Source organism: Rhinopithecus bieti, unplaced genomic scaffold, assembly GCF_001698545.2.
Source record: "Rhinopithecus bieti isolate Rb0 unplaced genomic scaffold, ASM169854v2 scaffold_20101, whole genome shotgun sequence".
In the NCBI taxonomy this organism is placed as follows: Eukaryota; Metazoa; Chordata; class Mammalia; order Primates; family Cercopithecidae; genus Rhinopithecus; species Rhinopithecus bieti.
In genome coordinates this window covers 1,240,110-1,264,441 of record NW_016810242.1, presented here as the reverse complement: position 1 = coordinate 1,264,441, position 24,332 = coordinate 1,240,110, and the positions used below count along the sequence as shown (strand labels likewise).

Below are 24,332 nucleotides of genomic sequence, written 5' to 3'. Positions count from 1 at the left end.
TTCCACTATCATTGTTTCTCACTTGTAGTAAACTTGTCTCTGCACTACTGCATACTAATCATATTTGTGTATCAAATCAAGATTAAAGTGTACTGAAAGGAAGAATAGTCAGAAATCCTATATTTCTCTGAAAGGTTTTTTTTGTTTGTTTGTTTTTCTGTTTTTTTTAAAGCTAACCACCTTATCTTTAAAAATCACTTTCTAAGTTATTTGGTGTTGTATTGATTTGTGAAGACTAAATTTTCTTAATAGGTCTTATATAGTAACTGAACTTTCAATGATATTAATAATTTTTTCTAATACAAAGACTATTACTCCTGAATCAGTTTTAGTATGAACTGGGTATGCTATAGATTAAATGTAGTCCCCAAAAGTTAATGTCTTGGAAATTTGCTTGCACTGTGTCAAGAGACAGAGCCTTTCAAAGGCAATTGGGTCATGAGGACCCTGCTGGCATGAATAGATTAATGCCATTATCGTGGGAGTGGTTTAGTTATCATAGGAGTGTCTTTTATATAAAAGTGAGCTCTCTCTCACATGCTCTCTTTTGCCCTTTTACCCTGGTACCATGTTTTGATGCAGCAAGACGGTCTTCACCAGATGTTGAGCAGATGCCAGCACCATGCTCTTGGACTTTCTAGTATCCAGAATTATGAGCCAAACAAACTTATTTTCTTTATAAACTAACCAGTCTGTGGTATTCTATTATAGCATCAGAAGGCATACTAAAACAAGGTACATACCTGAAATGTAAGATGTAGCTAATTGACATGTATTAAAACAATTCCAGAGATTTCTGTTTTCAGCTATGATAGAGTGGCATGTAATACAACAAACTGTCCTGGCAAGAACAATCATAAAACATGAATTAAGTATACAAAAACGTTTAAAAGCATTTGAGGGCAACCAAGTAGTCAGGACTTAAAAGTCTAATTTAAAAAAAAAAAAAAAAAAAAAAAGAACACATTGAAAGGAACCTTATATTCTATGTTACTTTAGCCTTCAAGGTATTCTTCAAATCCTAAGCAATGCAAAATAAGAGTATAAAAGGCCAAGTAGAAATTGGCAATAGAGGCTAAAAAACTAAGGAGAGTTTTTAGCAGACACACTGCTGATAAAATAGAAATTGTACTTCAAAGACTGTCAATGTGGAGGTCCTAATCCAAGCTTTTAGTTGACACTCCTGAAGAGCCAGGCCTTAGAAGAAAGAAAAAACTAAAAAAAAAAAAAAAAAAAAAAAAAGCACAAAGGCTCACAAATAAAGCATAAACTTGAGTTATCTTAATTCTTCATTGAATTAAAGTGATCTTTCCCAAATCTTACCAAGCGTCCAAAAAAATATTGAAAGGAAGATATTATTAGTCAGAGCCTCTACAATTTATTGTGTCTGATATTCACTTAAAACATTATTAGTATAATAGTAGAAAAGCCCAAATAAATACGATATTTTAAAGTCAACCTAAACAGACCTCTCCATCAAGATATTGGTGTTATCAGATGCAGACTTAAAACTGATTGTGATTAATATGTTTTTAAATAGACTGTAAGATGAAGAATTTCACAAAGAATACACAGGAAAAACTGAATAGGTATTCTAGAGTTAAAATACAATAGCAAAACTAAGGATTTAATAAATAGTTTAACTGCTGATTATATTGAGCAAAATTTGGGATTATTGAAACAGAAGATAGCTCAGTGTATAATAATCAGACTACAGCATGAAAAAAAAGGGAATAACAAACAGAGGAATAGAAAAGTTAAAAAGATACCCAGCAAAAAGGTGTAATGTATGTATATTTGGCAACTAAGAAAAAAAAGTAAATGAGCAGAAGGAATACCTGAAACATTTTTTTTTTTTTGAAACTAAGACACTAAGCCACAGATTGGAGAAGCTTGACAAACAGACATATGCAAAGACAGGTAGGCCTGGGAACATCATAGAAAGACTGTTGAAGACAAAAGACAGAGAGAATATATTAAAAGCACCAGGGAAGAAAAGACATTGCCTTCAAATATATATCAGATGTACAACTAACTCTCCAAAATATGAGAGTGAAAAGATAACGGGATAATATCTTCCAAAGGATAAAAGAAAACATCTGGCTGCCTAGAATTTTGTACCAAAGATATCCTTTGAAAATGAATGCCAAATAAAATATTTTAGCCACACAAAACTGAAAGAACTCATTGTCAGCAGGCCCACATTAAAAGAAATAATAAAAGTGAATTTCCTCAAGCTAAACAAAAATAATGGAAGCACAGAAATGTAGAAAGGATTGAAGAGCACTGGAGAGGGTAAATATTAGGGAATTTAAATTCATTTTACTTTAAAAATGCAGAAATCAATAAATAGAGGAAAAGCATTCTAAGGTATTATAAAATTGTGAGAGTACTAATTTATACCAGTCCCTTAACAAGTTCGCGTGTGTGTTGCAACCTCAAGACTAACCACTGAGAAAATAAAAGTATAGCTCTCTGTGATGGTAAATTTTAAATGTCAACTTGGCTGGATTGAGGGATGCCTCAATGGCTGGTAAAGTGTTATTTCTGGGTGTGCTTGTATGGTGTTTCTGGAGGAGACTGTCACGTGAGTCAGTGGACTGAGAGAGGAAGATCCACCCTCAGCGTGGATGAGTGCCATCTAATCAGCTGGGAGCCCAGATGGAACAAACAGGTGAAAGAAGGGGAGAATTTTCTTTCTTCCTCTTCCAGAGCAGAAAACTCTTTCTCTTTTGCCCTTGGACATCAGAACTCTGGGTTCTTAAGCCTTTGGACTCTGGGACTTGTACCAGCAGCTAGGGGCTCCTGAGCCTTTGACCTCAGACAGAATTATGCCATTGGCTTCCTTGGTTCTGAGGCTTTTGGACTTGGACTGAGTCATGCTACCAGCGTCCCAGGTCTCCCGCTTGCCAAGGGCCTATCATGATACTTAATTGTGTGAACCAATTGCCCTCCATAATTGTGTGAGCCATTCTCCTGATGAATACCCTCTTATTATCTATCTATATGTAGATACATCATATTATTTCTCTCTGGAGAACCCTGACTAATACACTAGCAAACTAATAGAATGAGAAATCACATAATCAAACTATGTATTTTTTAAAAAAGCAAGAAAGAGACAAATAAAGAGCATATAGAACAAATGAATAAGAAACTGTAAGTTGGTAAGTTTAAAACTAAACATTATTACACTAAATGTAATTGTACTAAGTTCTCCAACTAGAAAACAGAGAATTTTAGATTGCATATATATATATAAAATAATATGTTGATAACAAACTAAGCATATTAAATATGATTATAAAGAAAAGTTAAAAGTAATAGCATAAAAGAAGACACAATACAGAAATATAAAATGTTATTCAGTATCGGTATGGCTACAATAAAACCAGACAAAGGTTATGATAAAGCAAGAAGTATTGCTAGATGGCTTTTAAAGTTAGTTTTAAAAGAGATAATTCACCTAAAAGATACAAAAATCTAAAATTATATACTGACAGTTTCCAGTTTACACAGTTCCCACATGGATGAATATCAGTTATAACAATTTAGCTAACTAAAACCAGTTTCCCAAGAACATAATTCATATTTCAGTTCGCACAATATATTAATTTTAACTGTATAAAGTACCAACTTCACTATTAGTCCTTCAATTCAAAAATCATCATGTGAATAACAAATGTGAATAATGATGGGTGACCAATCACATCATTTCCTTCAAAGTCTGTCACTGACTGGTCACTGGGTATCTGTTATTTCATTCACACAGAAACTAAAAAGTGTATACTTATGTTACCATTTTGTCTCCTAGTGATAAACTTAAATGACACTTTACAAAAACGGATAATCAAAAGAGGGAATTGGCTAAAAAGGATGAACATGCAGCAAATAAATGAAAAATGATAATGTTGGGAAGTGAAATTTGAATCAAAGATAAATGGAGTTATAAAAGAAATAGCTGACTCTGGGAATGTTGACTCTCTACTGCCATTCAAGAGACTCTGGGAACACAGCCAGAGAAAGTCAGTGAAAGTGAAATTATCGATATAAATGAAAAAATAAGTTGTGACAAAAAGGAAGAAGCTGTCCCAGAAGTGATGTCAAGAAAAAAGCGTATGTTAAAGGAACTCTCAGAGATATTTCATAATATTGAAAGTGCAAAGTGGATTCAAACTTCACAAGAAACATGACAATTCATCAACACACAGAACTGCTTGCTTTGTAATGTAAGTCATATAAAGAGGAAAAGGCAAACAATGTTTAAACTAGTCTTGGTAAGTTTTTTTTTTTTTCACAAAAAAGGAAACACTTTATTTCTTTGTGTTTCTGTTTCAAATTCTAGTGAACTAAATATCAGTTTCACTAGTTTTTTTTTCCATTTTCTACATATAACTAAAATAAGAGAGCATTTAATGTTATAAAAAAACCTTTTAGATATCATGAAATAATTGTAATTTTTCCCATTGATTATTAAGGTTGCATTGCATAGTTGCAACTTGTATAGTCATTTTGTGGTTTCACACTACCAGACAAAGTAAAGAAAGACTGCCTTCACATTTAATAATATAGCCTCTAAATGTCTCAAAAATGACAAAACTAAAAGAGAAATAAACAAGTCCAAGATTTTGTTGGAGGAGTATAATACATATCTCTCAGTACCTGATGGAAACAGTACACAAAATATTGGGAAAAATCAATATATACGAAATATATATAATATAGGAAATTTCAACAACACGATGGACAAATAGGACATTTTAAATATATGGAATGTTTTATCCAACAACTGCTGACCACACATTCCTCTCAAAGTACATGTAATACTTACCAATATTGACCATAGACTGATCCGTAATTCAAGGCTCAACAAATTTCAAAGAATTGAAACATAGAATATATTTTTGACCACAGAAGAATCTAGCTATAAGTTTTTTTTAAAAAAAGTCATCCCAAATCCACATATGTTTTCAAGTGAAACAGCACACTTATAAATAACTCAGGAGTAAAAAAAGAAATAACAATGAAAACAAGAAAATTGGTTTTAATTGAATGGTAACAGAAATAAGATGTGAAAACTTATGAAATGTAGCTAAAGTCATGTTTAAAAGGAAATGTATGGGCTTAATGTATAAAATTTAAAAACAGGACAAAATCAATTACCTATGCATCACCTCAAATTACTAGAAAAGAACAAGTTAATGCAAACATAAAGGAAATAATGAAAATAAGATCATATATATCTTCGGTTGGTCATATAAAAGATTAATAAAAGGTTAATGAAAATGATAACCCTCTAGCAAGACTGAGCAGTAAAACAAAAGAGACAAGCCACAAACTAACAATAGCATGAGTGAAAAGTATACCAGATTCTGTAGAAACATAACAAAGAAAATAGCAGAATATTATGAAAACTTAATTTGATATTTTAGATTTTTTAATGGACAAATTATTTGAAAACCCAACTTATTAAAATTGACTTAAGATAGTAGAAAACATAAATTTCTCCACCTTTGTTTTAAAATTTTAATCCATGATTGTATTTTTTTCCTCAAAGAGAACTCCAGGCTCAGATAGTTTCACTGATGAATCCTCAAAAAATTAACACCAACCTTACACAAAATATTCCATAGAACTGAGAACTGGAGAAAAAAGAAACTTATTTAAGAAACTTATTTATTTAGTTTTGATCATAAAACCTGACAAGATAGTAAAATAAAGAAAATTAGGGCCAAACTCTAATGAATGTAGATGAAAAACCAACAACACATTCTCAAACAGAATTCAAAACTATGTGATTGGTTGTTGGTTTTCCAAATATCTTAGGTTGGTTTAACATTAAATTTTTTTTTTAATGTGAGTTAATACAGTAACAGAACAAAGAGACAAAAAATATCATCTCAATAGATGCAGGAAAAGCATTTGATAAAATTCAACTCCACTTTCTCAGAAAACTGATGCAGGGCAGGCAAGGCCCCAAATTGGGACTTAGCCAAGGAGAGGTTTTGGCTTTGCCCAGGAAAGAACTTAAAGGTGAGCCAGTGGTGTTAGACAGCAGTTTTTATGAAGAGGCAGCAGAGGTATCACTTCTCTCAGAGCAGGGCTACCCGATAGACAGTGTTCTTAGAGTAGCAGCCTAGGAGCTTTTGGCAGTCATATTTATACCCACTTTTAATTATATGCTAATTAAGAGATGGGCTATTCAGAACTTTCTGGAAAAGGGGCAAGGAGTTTTCAGAACTATATAGGGTAACTTTTGGGTCATTGCCACAGCATGCTGCCATGGCATTTATAAACTGCCATGGTGCTGCTGGAAGTGTCTTTATGCTAATGAGCAGTGAGGGCAACTAGAGGTCACTTTTATTGCCATCTGCTGGTTTTGGCTGGCTTCTTCACTGTAGCCTGTTTCGACCAGATCCTGCTGTGATTAGCAGGGTCCTGACCAATGCTTATAAAACAAGTCCTGATGATCTTCTACCTTACCCGCCCCCCTCAGATATTAGATACTCCTCCTTAATCCTAAGGGGGCTGCAGAAGGGTGGAGGTCTATCTTCTCTGAGTGCTTTCTGCTAATTTTACTTTGCTTTCTGCCTAGCAATGGGGCAATAAAAATCTTTGGATAGCTGGCCTAAGGGGCCTAAAGGGAGGGTGTTTTTATTTTTCCAGTCAGAAGATGGGATGGGTTGGAAGTCTTTTGCCACTATCATTTTTACATGGAATTGTTGTAATCTAGAAGATACAAACTTTCGTAAGAGTTTAAATTAAGGCTGAGTGCAGTGGCTCATGCCTGTTTTCCCAGCACTTTGGGAGGCTGAGGCAGGTGGATCACCTGAGGTCAGGAGTTTGAGACCAGCCTGACTAACATGGTGAAACCCCATCTCTACTAAAAATACAAAAATTAGCCGGGTGTAATGGCAGGCACCTGTAATTCCAGCTACTCGGGAGGCTGGGGCAGGAGAATCGCTTGAACCCAAGAGGCAGAGGTTGCAGTGAGCCAAGATCCCGCTACTGCACTCCAGTCTGGGCGACAGAGCCAGAGCGAGATTCCATCTCAAAAAACAAAAAAAAGAAGAAAGAGGCTAAATTAGCAAAGGATAAAAACTAGTAATAATAAGAAAGCTATCATTAGCTTTTATAATAAAAGTCCTAGGAGAGGTAAGAACCAGGTTAAGACTTGGGAGAACATTTTTGATAGTCAACCAAATACAGTTGGGGCCAGTGTCCTCATTGTATTTATGTTATCAGGTAGTTTGTTCATAGATTTTTTTGAAGGTTAACCTCAATCTGTTTAAAGTTATTAATATTAATTAATTAATATATTAATATTAATAGATGTATAGATTTTATTAATAACTGCATAGACTTGCCTTGTTTAGCTACTAAATAATCCAGCACTAGTTTGTTATCAAGAATTATATTTGCCCAAGAGTCTAGGAATTTTTGAATTCCCTTTAATGCCTAATCTGTGTTGGTGGCTAATGACTGTAGGGTTTCAGTCAAGCATTTCAGGGCTAACTCATGGTAGGCAAAGCCACCCCAGGGGTCCATTAGTCTTATTGCTGCCCCAGTTCCTGCCAGAATCAACCCTATTGCTCATTTATTTCTGGTATTCCTGGGTCTTAAGGGGTTTATAGACAGTGATCCCCACAGGGGTAAGGGTGGCTAATGTATATTTATCCATTTCACCTTTTTGATATACAAGGGAAAGCTATGCCTAAAAGAACATGTGGCTCCCCAGCAAGTCGGGAATGGTTATGAGATATGACTGTTTCCCACTCATGAGCTCAAACAAAAATGAGCCCAGTTGGGGCACAGAGGTCCCATAAGGTGTGATGTCTATCCTTTGCGGCCAAGTTGGGTCTGTAGAGATATTTCTCCCCTGCTCCAGTGGGGGTGGTCAAACTATCCTTGCTCTTTAGAACGGGTCTGTGCTTCCACCTTCCCCAATTAGGCAGCTGCTTTTCCCTGTGTGTTTTGATCCAGGAGAAGACCTACAAACAGATTTTTTGCACACAAGTGGAATCCCATTTACCTTGCTACAACCTTGGGAACTTGGCAACTTAGAGTTAGATTAGAGCACTGAAGGGAAACTTTTGTTTTTGTGTCATTAACACAACAGTAGGTACACAAGATAGAATTATTAGTGCACTAGAGGTAAAGAGAGCCAACTTTCCAGGTCTGGGTAATAGTGGCAGGGGGTTTACGTGGAATCCATTAAGTGGGGAAGAGTTTCACCTAACAAGTAGGGGACTGGGTACTTTGAGATTGCAGTGATTAGTCAGGAGGTCTGGGGAGATGGCCATGAGATTTTTCTGGATAGGCCAGAAGGTGGAATTTGCTATTCTGGAAATGTTGATGACAAATTTAGTAATCACAAAGATGATTCCCTGATGCTATAATTTTTGAAATATTTTATTATAGAGTTTTACTCCCACCCACACTGGATTAGGTTAATTGAGAGAGCAAACAGGATTAATAGTGCCAACATGGTGTCTAGTTGGGCCTTAGAAGAGTCTCTACACCCAACAAGTATACAAGAGGTGTTTTCTAGGAGAAGGTAGTTGGCCAAAGTGATAGAAAAGAAATATAATCAAGAAGAAGAGAAGAATTAATGCTCCTATTCCCATCCACAGTATCATGTTATTACTTTTAGCCGTGTGTTATTTTAAATAGGTAGCGGAGGTCTTTCAAAGGTCATGGCTTCTTCCCCAGATGTACGTTATGGTGCCTGTGACTCATAAAAAAACAGGCTTTATTCTGGAGAGGTGTACCCAAGTAGTTATGCTTTAAAGGTTTAATATGGTGAGGGTATTTAATAATACTTGATAGAGGCCCTTCCATTTTGGTTGTAATTGATCCTTAAGGAATCCTTTTTTTTTTTTTTTTTTTCTTCCAGTAAGGCTAAGTCTCCTGACTGAAGAGAAAAGTATTCTTTTAGTGTAGGAAAGGGCAATACTTTATTGTTATAATTTGGAATGGCCTCTGATCCTGGCTTAAACATTAGGGGTTGGGAGCATAGTGAGGTGTGCCTGACCCTTTATTTCTCATCAGGCTTGAATTCGATTTTTTAGTGTTTGGAGGGGATTCCCTTTGGCCAAAGCAGGGGATCTAATCAGTGTGTAGAGGGCCTATGGATGTTTTTTTTTTTTTCAGTTTCTATTTTACCTTTTTGTCAAGGCACTCCAGAAATAGTATTAATAGTCAAGCTTTCCTCTTGTCTCAGCCTGATGCAGGGGTGGTGTGCTATCTGCCCCAGGTCCATTATGTCCTTTGTTGGGATCCCTATGGTCAAGGGACTTAGAGTTAAAAGACTTATAGCTAATTAATTGTTTTAGGTCAGATGGAAACGAAGGTCGGCAGACACTTATTAACTGTTAAACCTCTTTTAAGTAATATAAGAGTCAAAACTAAAAGTCAAAAAATAAGGTTATAAAACTAATTTATGTGTGTTGAGTTACTATAATCTTGGCTTATAGTAATTAGTTATACAAAACACAAGCATTTTGTTAGGCATCTATGTGCCTGTCTTTGATTTGGAGGGTCTCAATTAATTTTATCTCTCGAAATCTGGTCCTTATAATCTCACACGCCCACTTCTTCCATAATTGTTTTTGGGCCTGGGGGGATTGAACAGTTTTACATTTTAGAGGCAAAATAAAACATAAAGAATTAGCAATGCTTTAAACAAAAAGGTCATAAGCCCAGCCTAGTTTTGAAAATGACAGGAAAGGAATTTCACAGGTAGCTAAACATTTAAATTATTTGGTATCAAGGACTATAATAAGTTATATTAATTTAGGTAAAGGCAATGTTATTAAGTGAATACAAGCTTGCCCCCGTGTCTCATGAAAGCAGTTTACTTTGATTACCCCTTTGCTCAGGTTTAAAGAAGAGGCTTTGGTTAACTTGAGTTTGATGTTAGATACTGGCAGGAGTTGATGCCTTTTCTAGACTCCATCTCTACATAAAATTTAAAAATTAGCTGGGTGTAGTGGCAAGCAACTGTTGTCCTAGCTACTTGGGAGGCTGAGGTGGGAGGATCTCTTGAGCTCAGGAGTTCAAGACTATAGTAAGCTATGATGGCACCACTGCATTCCAGCCTGGAAAACAGAGCGAGACCCCATCTCTTGAAGAAAAAAAAAAAAAAGAACTTCAGTTCATCTAAAGATGTGTTTATGAGCAAGAAAAGTTAGTCATAGTGTTGGAAGATATGAAAGAGCATATTGCTGAAAAATAATTAACATGCATACAATTATGATGAAATTATATAAATTATGAAGAAAATTACAGACAACTCAATGGAAAATTGAACAAAAGACTTGACTATGCTCTTAAAAAATATGTACGAGTAGCTGATGTACATATGAAAGGCTCCCAATCTCATTAGTTATCATGCAAATACAAACCGAAACCACAGGGCAATACCTTTACATATTCAATAAAACATTAAAATGGAGACTTAAAATACCAAATGTTGATGAAAATGTGAAACATTTGAAACACTCAAAACATCTGGTGGGAGTATAAATTAGTACAACCACTGTGGAAAATTATTTGGGATTATTTACCAAAGCTGGCCTACTTGTGATCTGGCAGTTCCAAATATACCCATCTGTTTATACACATTCACCACAAAAATGTACAGAAATGCTTATAGCAGAATGACTTATAATAGCATAATAGAGAAAAACCAGAAATAATTCAAATATTCATCAATATTAGAATGGTTAAATATATGGTGGCGTTTTCATACAGTGCAATACTTATACCACAATGAAAATGAACACTACTGCTAAGTGAAGCGGCATAAATGAATCCCACAAATAGAATAAGAAAGAATCAGTTGCAAAGAGTACAGTAAAGCATTTTCCTATAAATTTCAAAAACAGACAAAACTAATCTATGATGATAGAAATAGAAATAGATCCACCTCAGTAGTGTAATAACTAAGAAGGGACATGAGAGAGCCTTGTAGGGGGGCGGTGATGGGAATGTCCTATTTCTTGATCTGTGTTGTGATTAGTAAGGACGTTCACTTTGCAAAAATTCATTGAGCTGTGCATTTCTGATTTTTGCACTTTTCTGTGTGTATGTTACACTTTAATAAACTGATTACTCACGTATTAACAGAAAGAAGTCCACAATTCAGAGAGGTGAAAATAAACTCAATATTAACACTTTGAGATAACAAAAGAAAATTTTCTGACAGGTCATCCAAATGCACCATTTACACACACATCCACACACACATGCATAAGTGAAGAAGCTTACAGTCTTCACATGCACAAAAGAAACATTTGGGCCACTTACTTTGAGCCAAACCTCATCCTCTTTCTTCAGGCTACCTTCTGGCTGCTCACTCCTGTCATCCTGAGTTTCATTTGCACTGGCAACACAGGGAAACCAGCCAGTTAGGGGACGGTGGTTGGGTAAATCTGGATGGTATGATGTGCAAATCTGAAATACAATTTCAACCAACAATTTGAAGTATGGAGTGTGAAGATACAAGGACAATGAAACTCTCCAGCTCATAGCAAAGTTTTTCTCTCTTTCTGAATGCCTAATGATCACATTATTGGCAGAAAACTTTTCTCAACATTGAAGAATTTCTCAGTGCTCTCTTTAACATTAAGATGTAACTTACAAGGGTAGAAAACACAACAAGCCTCAGTTTATCATCAGCCCAGGGGTCTTGTCCAGTGGGTGGTTACAAATAGTCCTGGCATATTTCAGGTAACTGCCCCAGGCACAGGCAGGGAAGTCTGTCTGGGGTGATGATGAAGCCCTTACCAGGCAGCATCCACTGCCCCAAAAGTGAGGCTACTGAGTTAGGGAACCACTGAGGATTCAGCTAAGTAAAGGAGCCAGAGAAATAAAACTCCAGGAAATTTCTCCCACTTCACTTAGGGAAGACAGACAGGCTAGACTAAAAGCCACTTCAGAGAGCGGTCATTACCTCAGAATCTCCCAACTTCCCTGGCTTCCTGTCATCAGATGCCAGGACTTGAAGGAGCAAGATGCCAGAATTTAGGCTGAGAGAATGTGGCAGAAATGGCTAGCTGCCGACCGGTATCTATTTCCCCTTACTTTTTTATTAATAAACTCCAATTTTGTTCAAGGCGACAGTGTATCTGGTTATAAACACTCATCTCCCTAGGGTTCCTTACAACTAGAGGTGATGAAGTGGCCTAGATCTGACCAGTAAGAGGCAAGTGGAAGTTTATTGTGTGGAACGTCCAGAAAAGCTATCATTTTCCCAATAAAAAGGGAAAGACTCAGTTGACATGCACCTATTTCCCTTTGGCCTGTCCCCTCCTTCCTTAAAATGCTGATTTCACACCTAGGAGAACTGCAGCCATGTTTTGAGCAGGAGGAAGAAGGCTGCACCCGAGGATGAAAGAGCTGGAATCCAGACGACCCTGGGTCCTTGATGAAATCCTTGAACTGGAGCATCAACCTTAGCTGGCTCCTCAATCTCTTCAAAGATGTCTTCTCAAGTATAAAATCATATTATTTCATTCTGGCTTAAACTATCTAGAGGCCTAAATCTCACTTCTTGAAAGGACTGTATTGCCTATTCTAATAAATGGAAGAGTTTATTTTGCAATAGAAGCATCTAGAATGGGTCCCAAGAGTCGTGAGCCTTTAATCTTCTTTTCAGTCTTCAACGCTCATAGATGTCATTGGTATAGCATTTTAGATCTGTCAGAGGATCGCCTATCTATTTAGGTGGATATTCAGAAAAAAAATTATATACCCAAGGATTTACTTCTAGCAAAACTCTACAGTTTCTTCAATAATAAAACTTCTTTAAATCAATTTATACTTTGATCCTCAATACACACTTTAAAGCTTATTTGATCATTGTAGTAAACCACTGAACGTGCAAAAGTTGTTACTATACCCATTTTCCATGTGAGAACATTGGGTCCCAGAGAGGTTAAGTGACTTGTCCAACATCACGTAATTATAATAGCAATGCTGGTAGATCCAGTAATGTCGCGTAGGCCTTCTAACTCCTTTCTTCTTTTAATTATCCAAACACAGACCCCAAGTGTAAGCATAGGGGGAGTCACTTTACAATTTTCACAGCCTCGACTCTATTCGTCTGGCTTAACTTACCAGGGAATGAGGTTCTCCAGTTACCAAGGAAATAGGACACTTCTTCTTGTCTTCATGAAAGGAGTAAGCCTGGGTAGCCCACTGATCCAAGTATCCTTTGGGAGTGTAGATGCCACAGTCTACAATGCTGGTTTTTCTCTCAAAAGGTTCACATATGCCATCTCCCTCATACATGTAGCAAAGGCTTGGCTCTCCTGCCAAGAAATATTGTGTGACACAGAAGAGTGCTTTCATAAATGTCATGATAAAAATGAACATGGGAATGTCCACGACGTTTCTTCTCCAGCCCACTAAAGAGAATTCTGCAATTGCCTGCCAGTCTAATGCCTACCCCAAACACACAGATACACATACATCCCTAAAGAAGAAGGATTTTTTTCTCACTGGGAGAAAGGTAGAAACCATCTACATTATAAAAGTACAGAAAGGGTTGAGATCAGGGAAGAAAGAACAGGGAGAAAAAAAGCAGCTGTAGGCTGGGTGTGGAAAGAAATTTTAAGTAATAGTTGAGTAAGATATTTAGGGGAAGCTAGAGATATAAGATACGTAAAAGAAGAAAGGAATATAAATCAATCCTAACATAAATTATATATTTGAATCTTTTCACAGTTTTGAAATATTAAAATATTAAGGGGATTTTCTCAATCACTTTTTGTTGCTTGTGTTTCTTCAACTGCGTGACTGCTATTAAACTGGAGAATATAGGCTCCAGGCTTATGAGGGTTACATATGTATTAATTTTCTTTTAGTCTTAGAACAACCCTGTGAGGTGTGTATTTTGTTTCTTTTATGATAGGAAGCATGAGTCTCAGTGATTTTATGTGACTTCGTAAAGGACCCTAGAATGGTAAGCAATAGAGCATTAATTTGAGTCAGGCTTAAATCCAAGAGCCAGAATGAAGGTTCAGCAGCTATTACTCCACACTGCCTCAAACTAAGACAGAGGGGCTGTCTTCAAAAGCAAACAGGTGAGAAATGAATATCTGAGAAAATATACTGGGGTTGTAAAGCCAGCTGGTATGCACTGGACAAGTTCCATTCTTGCTCATATGATAACTCCTAGTAAATGAATAGCACTGACTCTTTATAGATACATAGACACAGTGCCTTCAAATGTAGATAGCTGAGAAACACTTACAAAGCCATTTAAGTTCTGTTGCATTTTTTACCAAAATATGAGGCAATTAATATTAATGGAACAATTCAAATTTCTATTTTCTACTTAAAAAATAGGACATGAAAATAAGATTAAGATTCAAAATAATAACACCTAGGTATATATTCAGTGAAAGCATTAGTAAAATTTACTGTCACTATTTCCTTTTTTTCATGTTCAGTTCTTCATAGCAATATCACAGGACTGTTCCAGTAATTTGCCAGCTGTCCATCAATATATAGTTATTAATTATTCTCTTAATAATTTCCTCTAAGACCCTTCTGTGGTAAATCCATCTCTACTTGCCAGATATAAGCCACTGTCCACAGGACTTGGTTGAAAATCTATTTTGGGCTTTCAACTCATGCGTTTCATCAAATCTACTCAAAGCACTCTCCAAAGCCAATGTATGTGCTTTTGGAATGACTTTCCCATGATGATTCTCTCTCTCTTTACATGTGTGTATAGTTTTGTTTTGTTTTTCTACTTATAATCCAGTAACTACTCTTCTTGCTTCTTGTCTCTATTTTTTTGAGCACGGACCTAAAATTTTTGTTTATATTTCTTTCAAATTCATCTGAAAATAACTGAATACTTTAAAAATATATTTTACAATGGTTCCTTCAAACCTGAACTTTTGAGAAATAATGGAATATAACTATGTGCTTAGCATATGATGAACTTACGACTCACTGAAAAAATGTCTAACGTTGGAATATATCATTTTAACCTTACTCTGTATAGTTAAAACAATTTAAATATAGTCTTACTGGGGTTGAAGGAAATAGTCAAACTTTATGAGATCAAATGTGATAGACACAATATAAGGTCTGCTTTTTAAGTTAAATAAGACTTGAGCTGCACTGAGGAAATTTAGTGTTTGGAGAATATATATTGTATTTAATATGAGACCACTATGTGGCTACCAAAAAGAAATAATGTTAACAGAGGTTGTGTTAACAAATACTTGTGTACAGAAGAGGGAGGTAATCGGTTCAATGTATTCTGCATAGCCAGACCACATCTGGAGTATTGGATTCCTTTCTGGGCATTGACCACATGAAGCATGCCAGTTTGGGGTAAATAAGAAAGGGTCTGGAATCCTAATCACATGAGGGGATGTTTGGATTGGAAAGGAGAATAATGGAGAGGTATTTCAAATATTTGAATGGTAGTCAAATAAAACAGAAAAAAATATATATCCTCTGTAGTTTCATAGCAGGGAAAATGCACTTGATTAAGTATGAGGAAAGCTGAGTTCCAGGGTTGGCTCTGCAAAGATTTCATTGTATGCCCTTGGATGAGTCACTAAAATGTTCTGAGCCTCAGTTTCCAAACTGGAAAAAAAGGAAAAAATTTTACAACAGATAAGGCCATTTGTAAACAGAATGGTCTGTTTCAAGGTGCATTCTTCACTGCTAGAGTTAGGCAAGCAGAAGCTAGAAACTCATCTTTCATGCTTTGGTAGGAGGCATTTACGTAAGGCAGAAGCTGTGCTCTAAGTCACTGATAAACTCATACTCAAGAAAGGATCAGGGACTCGATCAGACTCATGGTACACAACATGCATAGAATACATGGTACCACTGAACACATAGTACACAATGGACCTTTTTCAAATGGATGGATGGATGAATGTATGGAGAGAGGACCACCAACATTCTATGATTCAGGTCTGGCTCTGGAGAGCAGGGACATTTGTATATTCTGTATAGTACTTAACACCTTAATAAATTATACATAATTGTAATCACTTTACTTTATCTTAAGATTTCAAGACTTTAAAATAGTTTGAAATGCACTGCTATTTAAAAAAACTTCGATGTGTGGTTATGCTCCACCAAATAATTGCAATCTATGTAGATGACAATGGAAGATAATATGCATCTAAGAAACCTGTTGATGATAGCTTTAATCAGAATTGGAAAAGTGTTGTAGACTGCCTCCCCAGAGTGGCAAGAGTCTAGAGTAAAAAGCACCTTATACTCTAGAGTCAAAGTTAAAATTTTACCAGTGATTCTACAAGGCTAGAATGTGTTAGGATCCTCTGTTATTCCTCATGATTGAATCTATGACACACAGTCACCAAAATATGTCTTGTATTTGCTTTGGCTTAGAATGTTTCCTTACCCTAATTTGTATGTAGAGTCCATATGATTGTGCTACTTACCTGACATACTGGCATTACCCTGAAGGACCCAAGAGAAATCCTTGGTAACATTAAGCTAGGAAGCAGAATCACCTAGTGGTTTACCATGCAGATTCTAGAGCTGTACTTCCTTAGTTCAAATGCTGACTTTACCACTTATAGCTGCATAAATGAAATCAAGTTATTTAAGCTCTGTGCCTCACTTTGGTTTCCCCACAATTATTCTAAGGATTGAATGAGATAATACCTGTGAAACAATTCATGTCTGGCATACAAGGGACACATCAAAGGTTATTATTATCACTAAGCTAGATGTTACAAGGTATCAAGAACTCACAAAATAATACACTTCTAAAAGTAGGACACAATCTTAGACTGGAACGCCTGAACTTACCTACACAGTTGAAACCTTCCTCCAGCTCACACGCCTTGGAGCAGCCATCTCCACTCACAAGGTCTCCATCATCACACTCTTCTCCCAGGCTCCTAGAGGGTAAAATATACATGCATATATAACACACAAAAAAAATAATTTTTCTTGTTTAGCTACCATTGTTTAAAATTCTTACAATTTCTCAGTATATATTAAAAAGTGCAAGTTGGAAAAAAGTAGGAGCTAGAAGAATGCTTTTACAGAAAATAGAAACAAACATATGGGTATATAAAGTAGATACAATTTATACAATGATTGTTGATTGGCATATCCAGTGGGTTGTGGGAATTCCTGGAAGTCAGGTAGCTCATGGCGCAGAAACATCTAGGAGATCCATGAGGGTCTTGACGGCATTTCGGGAGACAGCCTTAAGCTTAGAAAAGCCCTGCCAGCCCTATCTATAATGAATAAAGGCTTAAAATAGCTGACAATGGTGAGAAGAAAGGCTGCCTGTCTCTGTGGTTTCATTTATTCATTTTTATCTGGTATTTCTCTACGCTTTCATTGTTTTGTTACATAAAGGCGCCGTTGTTACAAAAATTAGGATTTTGTAAAATGCAATCTCCTGTTCATATACCCAGAGACTTAAGTAGCCCTATGGGGCCATCTCTCCGTCTAGGGCATCTCTAGGGCTCAGGTCCCTGTCTTTGCTCCCTACTACCACCTGGTGACAGCTAACATATATTGCAGGGAAGAAACAAATGCTAAGAGAAGAAAAACGTTTTTGTTTCCAAACTCAAATGCTAATACAACAGATGACAAAATTTGAATTGAGGTGGGTGAGTTAGTTTATAGTGAAAGGGACATGAAGCAACTTATGGAAACAAAATAGATAAGTTTGGGTTGATGCTCCTATGAAAGAACCAACATTTGGCTATTGCAAAATGAATGAGGATTACCATTTTTTTTCTCCTTGATTTTGTTTATGCTCAAAATGGACATATATTTTAACTCAATAGATAAAGGATTTGGAATGTTAAAGTGCTTTCAGACCCAGAACATCACAAATAGCTCTAATCTATTGTTTAAAGTATTCCTCACTAGGATGAATGAAAGATTAAATAATTAGAAATGAGAATGGTTTAAAATGAATTAAATGTATGCTATGAATACAGTGATATAGTACTCATATTTTACTTGGCAAGCTGGAAGTGAAGAAGGCTAAAAGAGATATAAAAACAACATAATTGAAGAAATTAAGGAAACTTCAAATCATTTTTCTATATAAATGCAATGCAGTTCAATGAAAAGAGACTATACTGGGGACCTAATTAAATGTGTGCTATATCCAACAAGTCTCCAAATACTTTATGCCTTAATGTGCTTATTTATGGAGAGAGGATTAACCTTCATCTGTGTTTTGCTACAAGCGGCCCAGGAATAATCTTGGAGGTCGCCAACTTTATGTTTTCATTTTGAAGATAATCTAAACAATCAGTATAAGCATGCTATGTATCATCTTGTGCTATGCGACCCAACAGAAATGTAATGAAAGCCACATTTTAATTTTCTAGTAGTCATTTAAAAGTAAAAGAAACTGGTAAAATTGGTTTTAATAATATATTTTACCTAACCCAAGATATTCAAAATATTATTTCAATCTGCAATCAGTATAAAATGAGGCATGTTACATTATTTTTACATACTAAGTCTTTGAAATCTAGTGTGTATTTTCACTTACAACACATGTGAATTTAACTATTTGATCTGTATTTAGATTTTATAATACTTATAGTTGAAACATAAGATTTACCTGCCCAAGTTGTTCCAAACATACTTGAAGATTTTCCAATAACCTAATTCAGTTTTGGTTTTTAAACTAAATGTAAATTACTTAAAATTAAATAAAATTCAGTATTCAGATTTTTAGGTGCATTTGGTATATTTTAAAGGCAAAAGAGCCACCTATGGTTGGCGGCTCCTATATTGAACAGCACAGATTGAAATGAGTAACTTCTGTATCAATACTGTTTATAATTTCAGGGCCCTGCATTGTGCTTGTTTTGATGGTCCTATTGACAAGTGATATCCAAGTGATCATTAATGATTGGTATGGCTCCTTGTTTTATGTGTAATGTGGTGCCTTTGGTAAGCCAGATTTGGAGTTACATACCTTCCCATTGGATGGAAGCGCTAGTTACACAGAGAAGAAAACACAGGCAGAAGTTTCAAGGAACATTTTGATAAGAAACCTTGTGAGACCCAGTAGCCAAGAAGTGCTGCCTTAGATGAAGCTGCTTTAAGGCACGTGAGAGAATGTGCAAAACCAGGGTAGGAAAAGAGCTTTCCAACCCTTTCAGCCCCACATGCTTCAGGCAGAAATGGCATCCTGGGGCTGCAGGGTGGCCACCATTCGACAGCTGCCTTGGAAGACACTAGGGCAGAGGGCAGAGTGTTTTGTTCAAGGAGGGTCCTGCCAGTGTAGTAGTGGTTACCCAGCCCCCCAACACATTAACTGGTGGGCTACAGGTTTAAAATGAAGCAACCAAAACAGAGAAAACAACAACAGTATCAAGTGGACCTGTCCTCTGCAATGTGAAGCATCCCAGGGAGAAATTTGATTTGAAATGAAGGAGGGAAGGTGGCAGGCTGAGGCTGAGTTAGGTGGCAAGGGACAGCCTTGCCAGCAAGGTTGAGGTGACTTCAATGGCTTCTACATATTATGGAGGGCTGGGAACATTTTAGTGTTTATACTTCTATGACAAGGAATGGACTTACTATAGTTTCAGGATCTTAGACAACTGAAGAGATAAACAAAGTTTAGCGACTGCTAAATGATGGGATGGAATCCCAAGAAAGGCTACAGAATTGATTCCCAATAGGGCTTCAAGATACGATATATTTTCACCTGGTCTGGGAAAATACAAATAACCCATCTTATTAGGATGCAAAATCTAAGACAAATCACAGTGTTTGGCTTCTAGCCTCCTAATCCCAGCAGCTTTATACAAGTAATAAATAAGGCTAGATGAGCATTAAAATTAGGTTGATGTAGGGTGATCAACTGTCCAGGATTTCCTGGGACTTGGTATTTCTAGTGCTAAAACCGTAAAAGTCCCAGGCAAACCAGAATGAATTAATTAGTCCTCTATGTTAATGTCACAAAAGGGCAACAAGAAAAGTCACATGGTATGTTAAGAAACAGAAAGAGTGATTCCATTTCTACCTTGGTGATGCTTACAGAATAGCTGGAAATTATACTGTTATCAGTTCTACTAAGGCTTACATGAGAAACTGAAGATCCAAAGGCTATACTGAATTTCCTCAGATCACACAACTAGTTAGTAGAATAGGCCATTTGTTCAAAAGAGATCCTCTTTCGGCATCATTTGATGAGTAAACTTCTTCCGCATAAATTCCTTCCCTGAATCACTGTCCAGCAGTTGCTTGCTGAGGCCATAAAAGGGGCTCCCAGATAATCAGTCTCAATACCTCAATACTCTGGGGTTAGCTATAAAAGTTGGTTCCTCCATAACTATTTAGAGATGCCAGATCTCAAGACCTGACAAAACCAAGTCCCAGATTTTAGAATTTCAACACTAGAATCAAATGGTGCCTCGCTCCCTACATTTCCAAAACAAGTCAAACTCCTGAAACTTCTGTTCAGAGCAGTGTCCCTGCTCAGATACACACACACACACACACACACACATACACACACACACTACTCACTCTGACACCTTCCCATCTCCGCAATAAGGAGCTCCATGAATGTGGTTCAGAGGAGGCGAAGCTTCTCCCAGTTCTCCTCCAGCTTCAGCTAGAACTTGGTACCGATACATCTGCCCAGGTGTGACCTCCCTATGGAAACCAAAGGGTTTGTGACCACTACAGCCACAAAGTGAGGCATGCCCTGGGTCCTTCATTGATGGTTTGCAGAAGTTGAAGGGAAATATTATGGGAAACACAAAAGTTAAACATATGCTGCGTTGTCTAAAACAAAGATCAGGGCACAGTCTTACCAGAAGGTTTGAAACCATATTTATTTCTGTATCCCCTGTGCGTTGTACAGAGTAAATGCGCAGTAAATGCTTTCTGTGTTAACACTGAACTTAACAGTCCTAGTCAATCGAGGAAGATGGTATTTCAAGTGCATTTTTACCATGTTAAAGCAAAACAAAACTATTTAAAAGCCAGTCTTCTGTATCATCAAAGTAATCAAAGAAACTGGAGATTAAAACTTCAGTGTTTGGGCTCAGGAAGGCCCCCTTCTTGGGTCTGCGATCATAGTTTTCTCTCAAGAGAATTCTTGTCTTGAGGAGACTGAATCCTTAGGAGTAAGATAAACTGTCTCAGAAGGTAGGAACACCTTTGGTCACAATTTGGGGGATTCAAGAAGTTCCACAATTAGAAATGCATTAAACGACTCCTCACCTCCAAACCTATTAAAGTATGTAGGTATCGGGAATGGAGTTGTATCAGTTGACCCTGGAGATGGAAGGAGCTTGTCAGACTCTCTCTAGAGCCCGGGTGCACTGATTGTGTGGTGAGGGTGAAAGGCAGGACACTGAGAAGAGGAAAAGGGCTCAAGAAGTGGAGCTTCTGATCCAAAAGACAAATTCTGTCTTCATCTTAATTTTGCCCAGTGCCTACCCTAATTGGAAAACTAGCACCAAAGTCAAGCTAGGATGGGAGTTACTTAGTGAAACAGGATCTCAAAGGGTTGCTGGGACTACCGTGAGTGGCTGCCATCAGTATTCTGCCATGGTTCTCTCCTCTTTAACAGACTTTTCAGCTCACCCACAAAGCCTCCACTCCCTCAGCTGATGCAGCAACCAGCAACCAGGAAATGTCTCAGGGTTTCAAAAACATCTTTAAAAACCTCTGTGCTGGCTTTTAAATATTTAAATAGAAAAGAAACCTAGATACTAAAGTCTTTTAAATTTCCAAATTAGTTACCCCGACATCCCCCAGGGAAGCAAACCTCTCATGAGAATGCCAGATATTTCTAAAGCAAAACCAATTTTACATCCTAATCAATGCCGACAGTTTCCCTTTACAAGGCAGTTTCCGTCAGACTGCTTGTCCAGCCATGCATAAAAGCTTCACACTTTTCTGTGGCTGGGGAAAGGACTGGATGGAAACATCAGCATGTGTTTACTTTTCTTGAGGAAAAACTCAGCGGCAGGTAGCCCAAGCCCTCCAGGATCTGAGTTTGTAAAAGGCAGTGTTACTGAAGCAAGAGGATCAAAATGAGATCCAGTTGAAAAATTGGATTTTAATTCCAGTTTTGCTATTTACTAGCTATTGAACCAAATCAAAGTTAAGCCTCAGATTTTTCATCTATAAAATGAGATATTATTGACCTTAAACATGTATGTGTCTTTGTGTGTGTGTGTGTGTGTGTGTGTAGCAAACTAGATAACAAACGTCATCTTAACTGCCTTATTTAAGAAGTTCAAAATGACATTTCTTTTTTCCTTTTAAAGCTACCTTTGCATTTGCATTAGCTTTTTGGTCATTTCACTATCTTCTAATTCTAATTGACAGGCAAGTATGGGAAGAAAAATGTAATGAAGCTCAAGGTGGACATTTTTCTCTATGCTATGGTAGACTGCCAAATGACTACCCTGTCCCCGATGTACCCCTCTATGATGTAACTTTGCTGCCTCTCTCATCAAAAGGGAGGGTTTATTTTGCCACCCATTGAGTCTAAAATTGCTGTGTGACTTGCTTTGGCTAGTGGAACATTATAATGAATAACATAAAGCAAATATTTGAAAAGTGTAAGCATTGGGGGGCTTGCCCTCTCTGCTGCTGGAAACCCTTCCCCTATCATGAGAAGCCCAGGCCAAGTCTTGAGAGACCATGAAGAAAGAGGCCCTCATCTCTCCAGCCATGCCAGCTGTCTCAGCTGTGCGGGAGGTCATCCTGGGTCATCTACCACCAGCCAAGTCAGTCTAGATGAGAACACTCAACCCACTTATGAGAAATAATGTTTGCTGTTTTAACCCTCTGCATTTTGTGATGATTTCTAATGCAGCAAAAACTAACTGACAGCATCTCTGATAAAACTTTGTTTTGCCCTAGTTCTGCCCTCAGGGCAGGCTCCAAAGAAGGTTATGAGGTTGAGAGAATTTGCCTTTGGAGGTACCAGCCTCCTGCTCCAGACATTGAGTTCTTTGTAGGTAAGGACCTCATCTTAGTCTGTGCCCCCAGCACTGAACATGCAGTGCCAGGAACATAGTAGAACTCACTAAAGGTAGGAAGAAAAGACAGAACTAAGAGAAAGAGGAGAGCTGGAAGAGAAAGATAAAAGAGAGTTGGTTGATGGGGGGTAAGGGGAAGAAATGAGAGAAGGGGAAAGAATGAAACGCATATCATGAATGAGTCGTGGAACTGAGCGCATCGTCTTGTCTGCCGGGCCCTTGGCCTCCTTGCATAGCAATAGAAGAATTGACTATACCTTATAAATGTTATGGGGTCTGTGGCAGATGATCAGACAGCTAAAGCAAAGAATAAGAAATTAAATTGTCACCAGACAGGAGTACGTGATTCTGATTAACTTATTTGTGGCAATTATGTTCAGTTCAACTGAAACATCTCATACACTAACCTGTTTTGTCCATAATCATGACGATGGCATCAGCAATCAGGCACCTGCTTGCCCCTTTCTGGGAAGTGTTTTTCTTTACCTCAGATATGCTACTTTATAGTAAAATCCCCTCTGAGAGTCTAAACATTCCTCCAACGAAGGGCATGACTGAATATTAAAAAGCAGGGGAAGAGTAACAAAACCCACCCCCAGAGCCCCAGGAAGCCCCATAGTCATGCTACCAAACTCACACATCCGTGAACTTCCTGTGAAGATGTGTCACCACCACGGGCAAACCACTGGCAAATGGGGGATCGCGGAGAACCTGGTACCTCACAGGCCTGCAGCCAGAGCACAAGGGACTGTGGGGCTGAGAAGTCAGGAGCGCTGCATCAATCTCTATCCTCTCATCGAAGGTGTAGACTTTCACCCCCGAGACCTTCCCATCCACATGCAGTTTGATAGTGAGTGGGATGTCACAGAAAGTGTCTAAGGGGCCCAGGTGCACAGACTCCTTGTTTTCCAGCAAGATCTCTGTGTCAAAGAGGACCTGCGAGGAGTCCAGGAAGAAGGAAGTGACCCACAGGGTGAGGGTGTCAGCTTGGACCGGGTATTGGAAGAGCAGCTCCAGGCTACAGCCTTCTGTGGGGCAGGGGACCGTCATGTTCATGTGGTACAGGTGGACCTCTGGGCTCCAGGCCTGTAAGCTCGGCTCGCAGGGCTGATCTACATCAGGAGGCCCTGGTGGGAGATCAGCAGAAAGATACATCAGTAGCAGCCATTAAAAGTCAGAAAATGAGTAGCCCTTAGCAGCCAGAAAGAGGAACTACAGAGAGAACGTTTAGAATTCCTGTAGAAGTTGGTCATCTTAGCAGGTTAGATCTTAAGTACTAGTAAGAACAAAGGTGTAAAAGTAAAAAGCATTACATTCTTGTTA

The 24,332-nt window shown here is 37.5% G+C and overlaps 1 protein-coding gene across 3 annotated transcripts in view; it reads right to left on the bottom strand.

Moving 5' to 3' along the window:
* Positions 1-24,332, bottom strand: part of PAPPA2 (pappalysin 2) — a 310,433-nt gene that overhangs the window by 131,713 nt on the left and 154,388 nt on the right. For all 3 annotated transcript variants that reach the window (XM_017891696.1, XM_017891697.1, XM_017891698.1), the window contains exons 8-12: positions 23,647-24,136; positions 20,533-20,661; positions 16,822-16,913; positions 13,123-13,316; positions 11,311-11,457 (exon numbers count right to left, since the gene is read on the bottom strand). In XM_017891696.1, the coding sequence (XP_017747185.1) occupies positions 11,311-11,457; positions 13,123-13,316; positions 16,822-16,913; positions 20,533-20,661; positions 23,647-24,136 (1,052 nt within the window). The remainder of the gene's footprint in view (positions 1-11,310; positions 11,458-13,122; positions 13,317-16,821; positions 16,914-20,532; positions 20,662-23,646; positions 24,137-24,332) is intronic.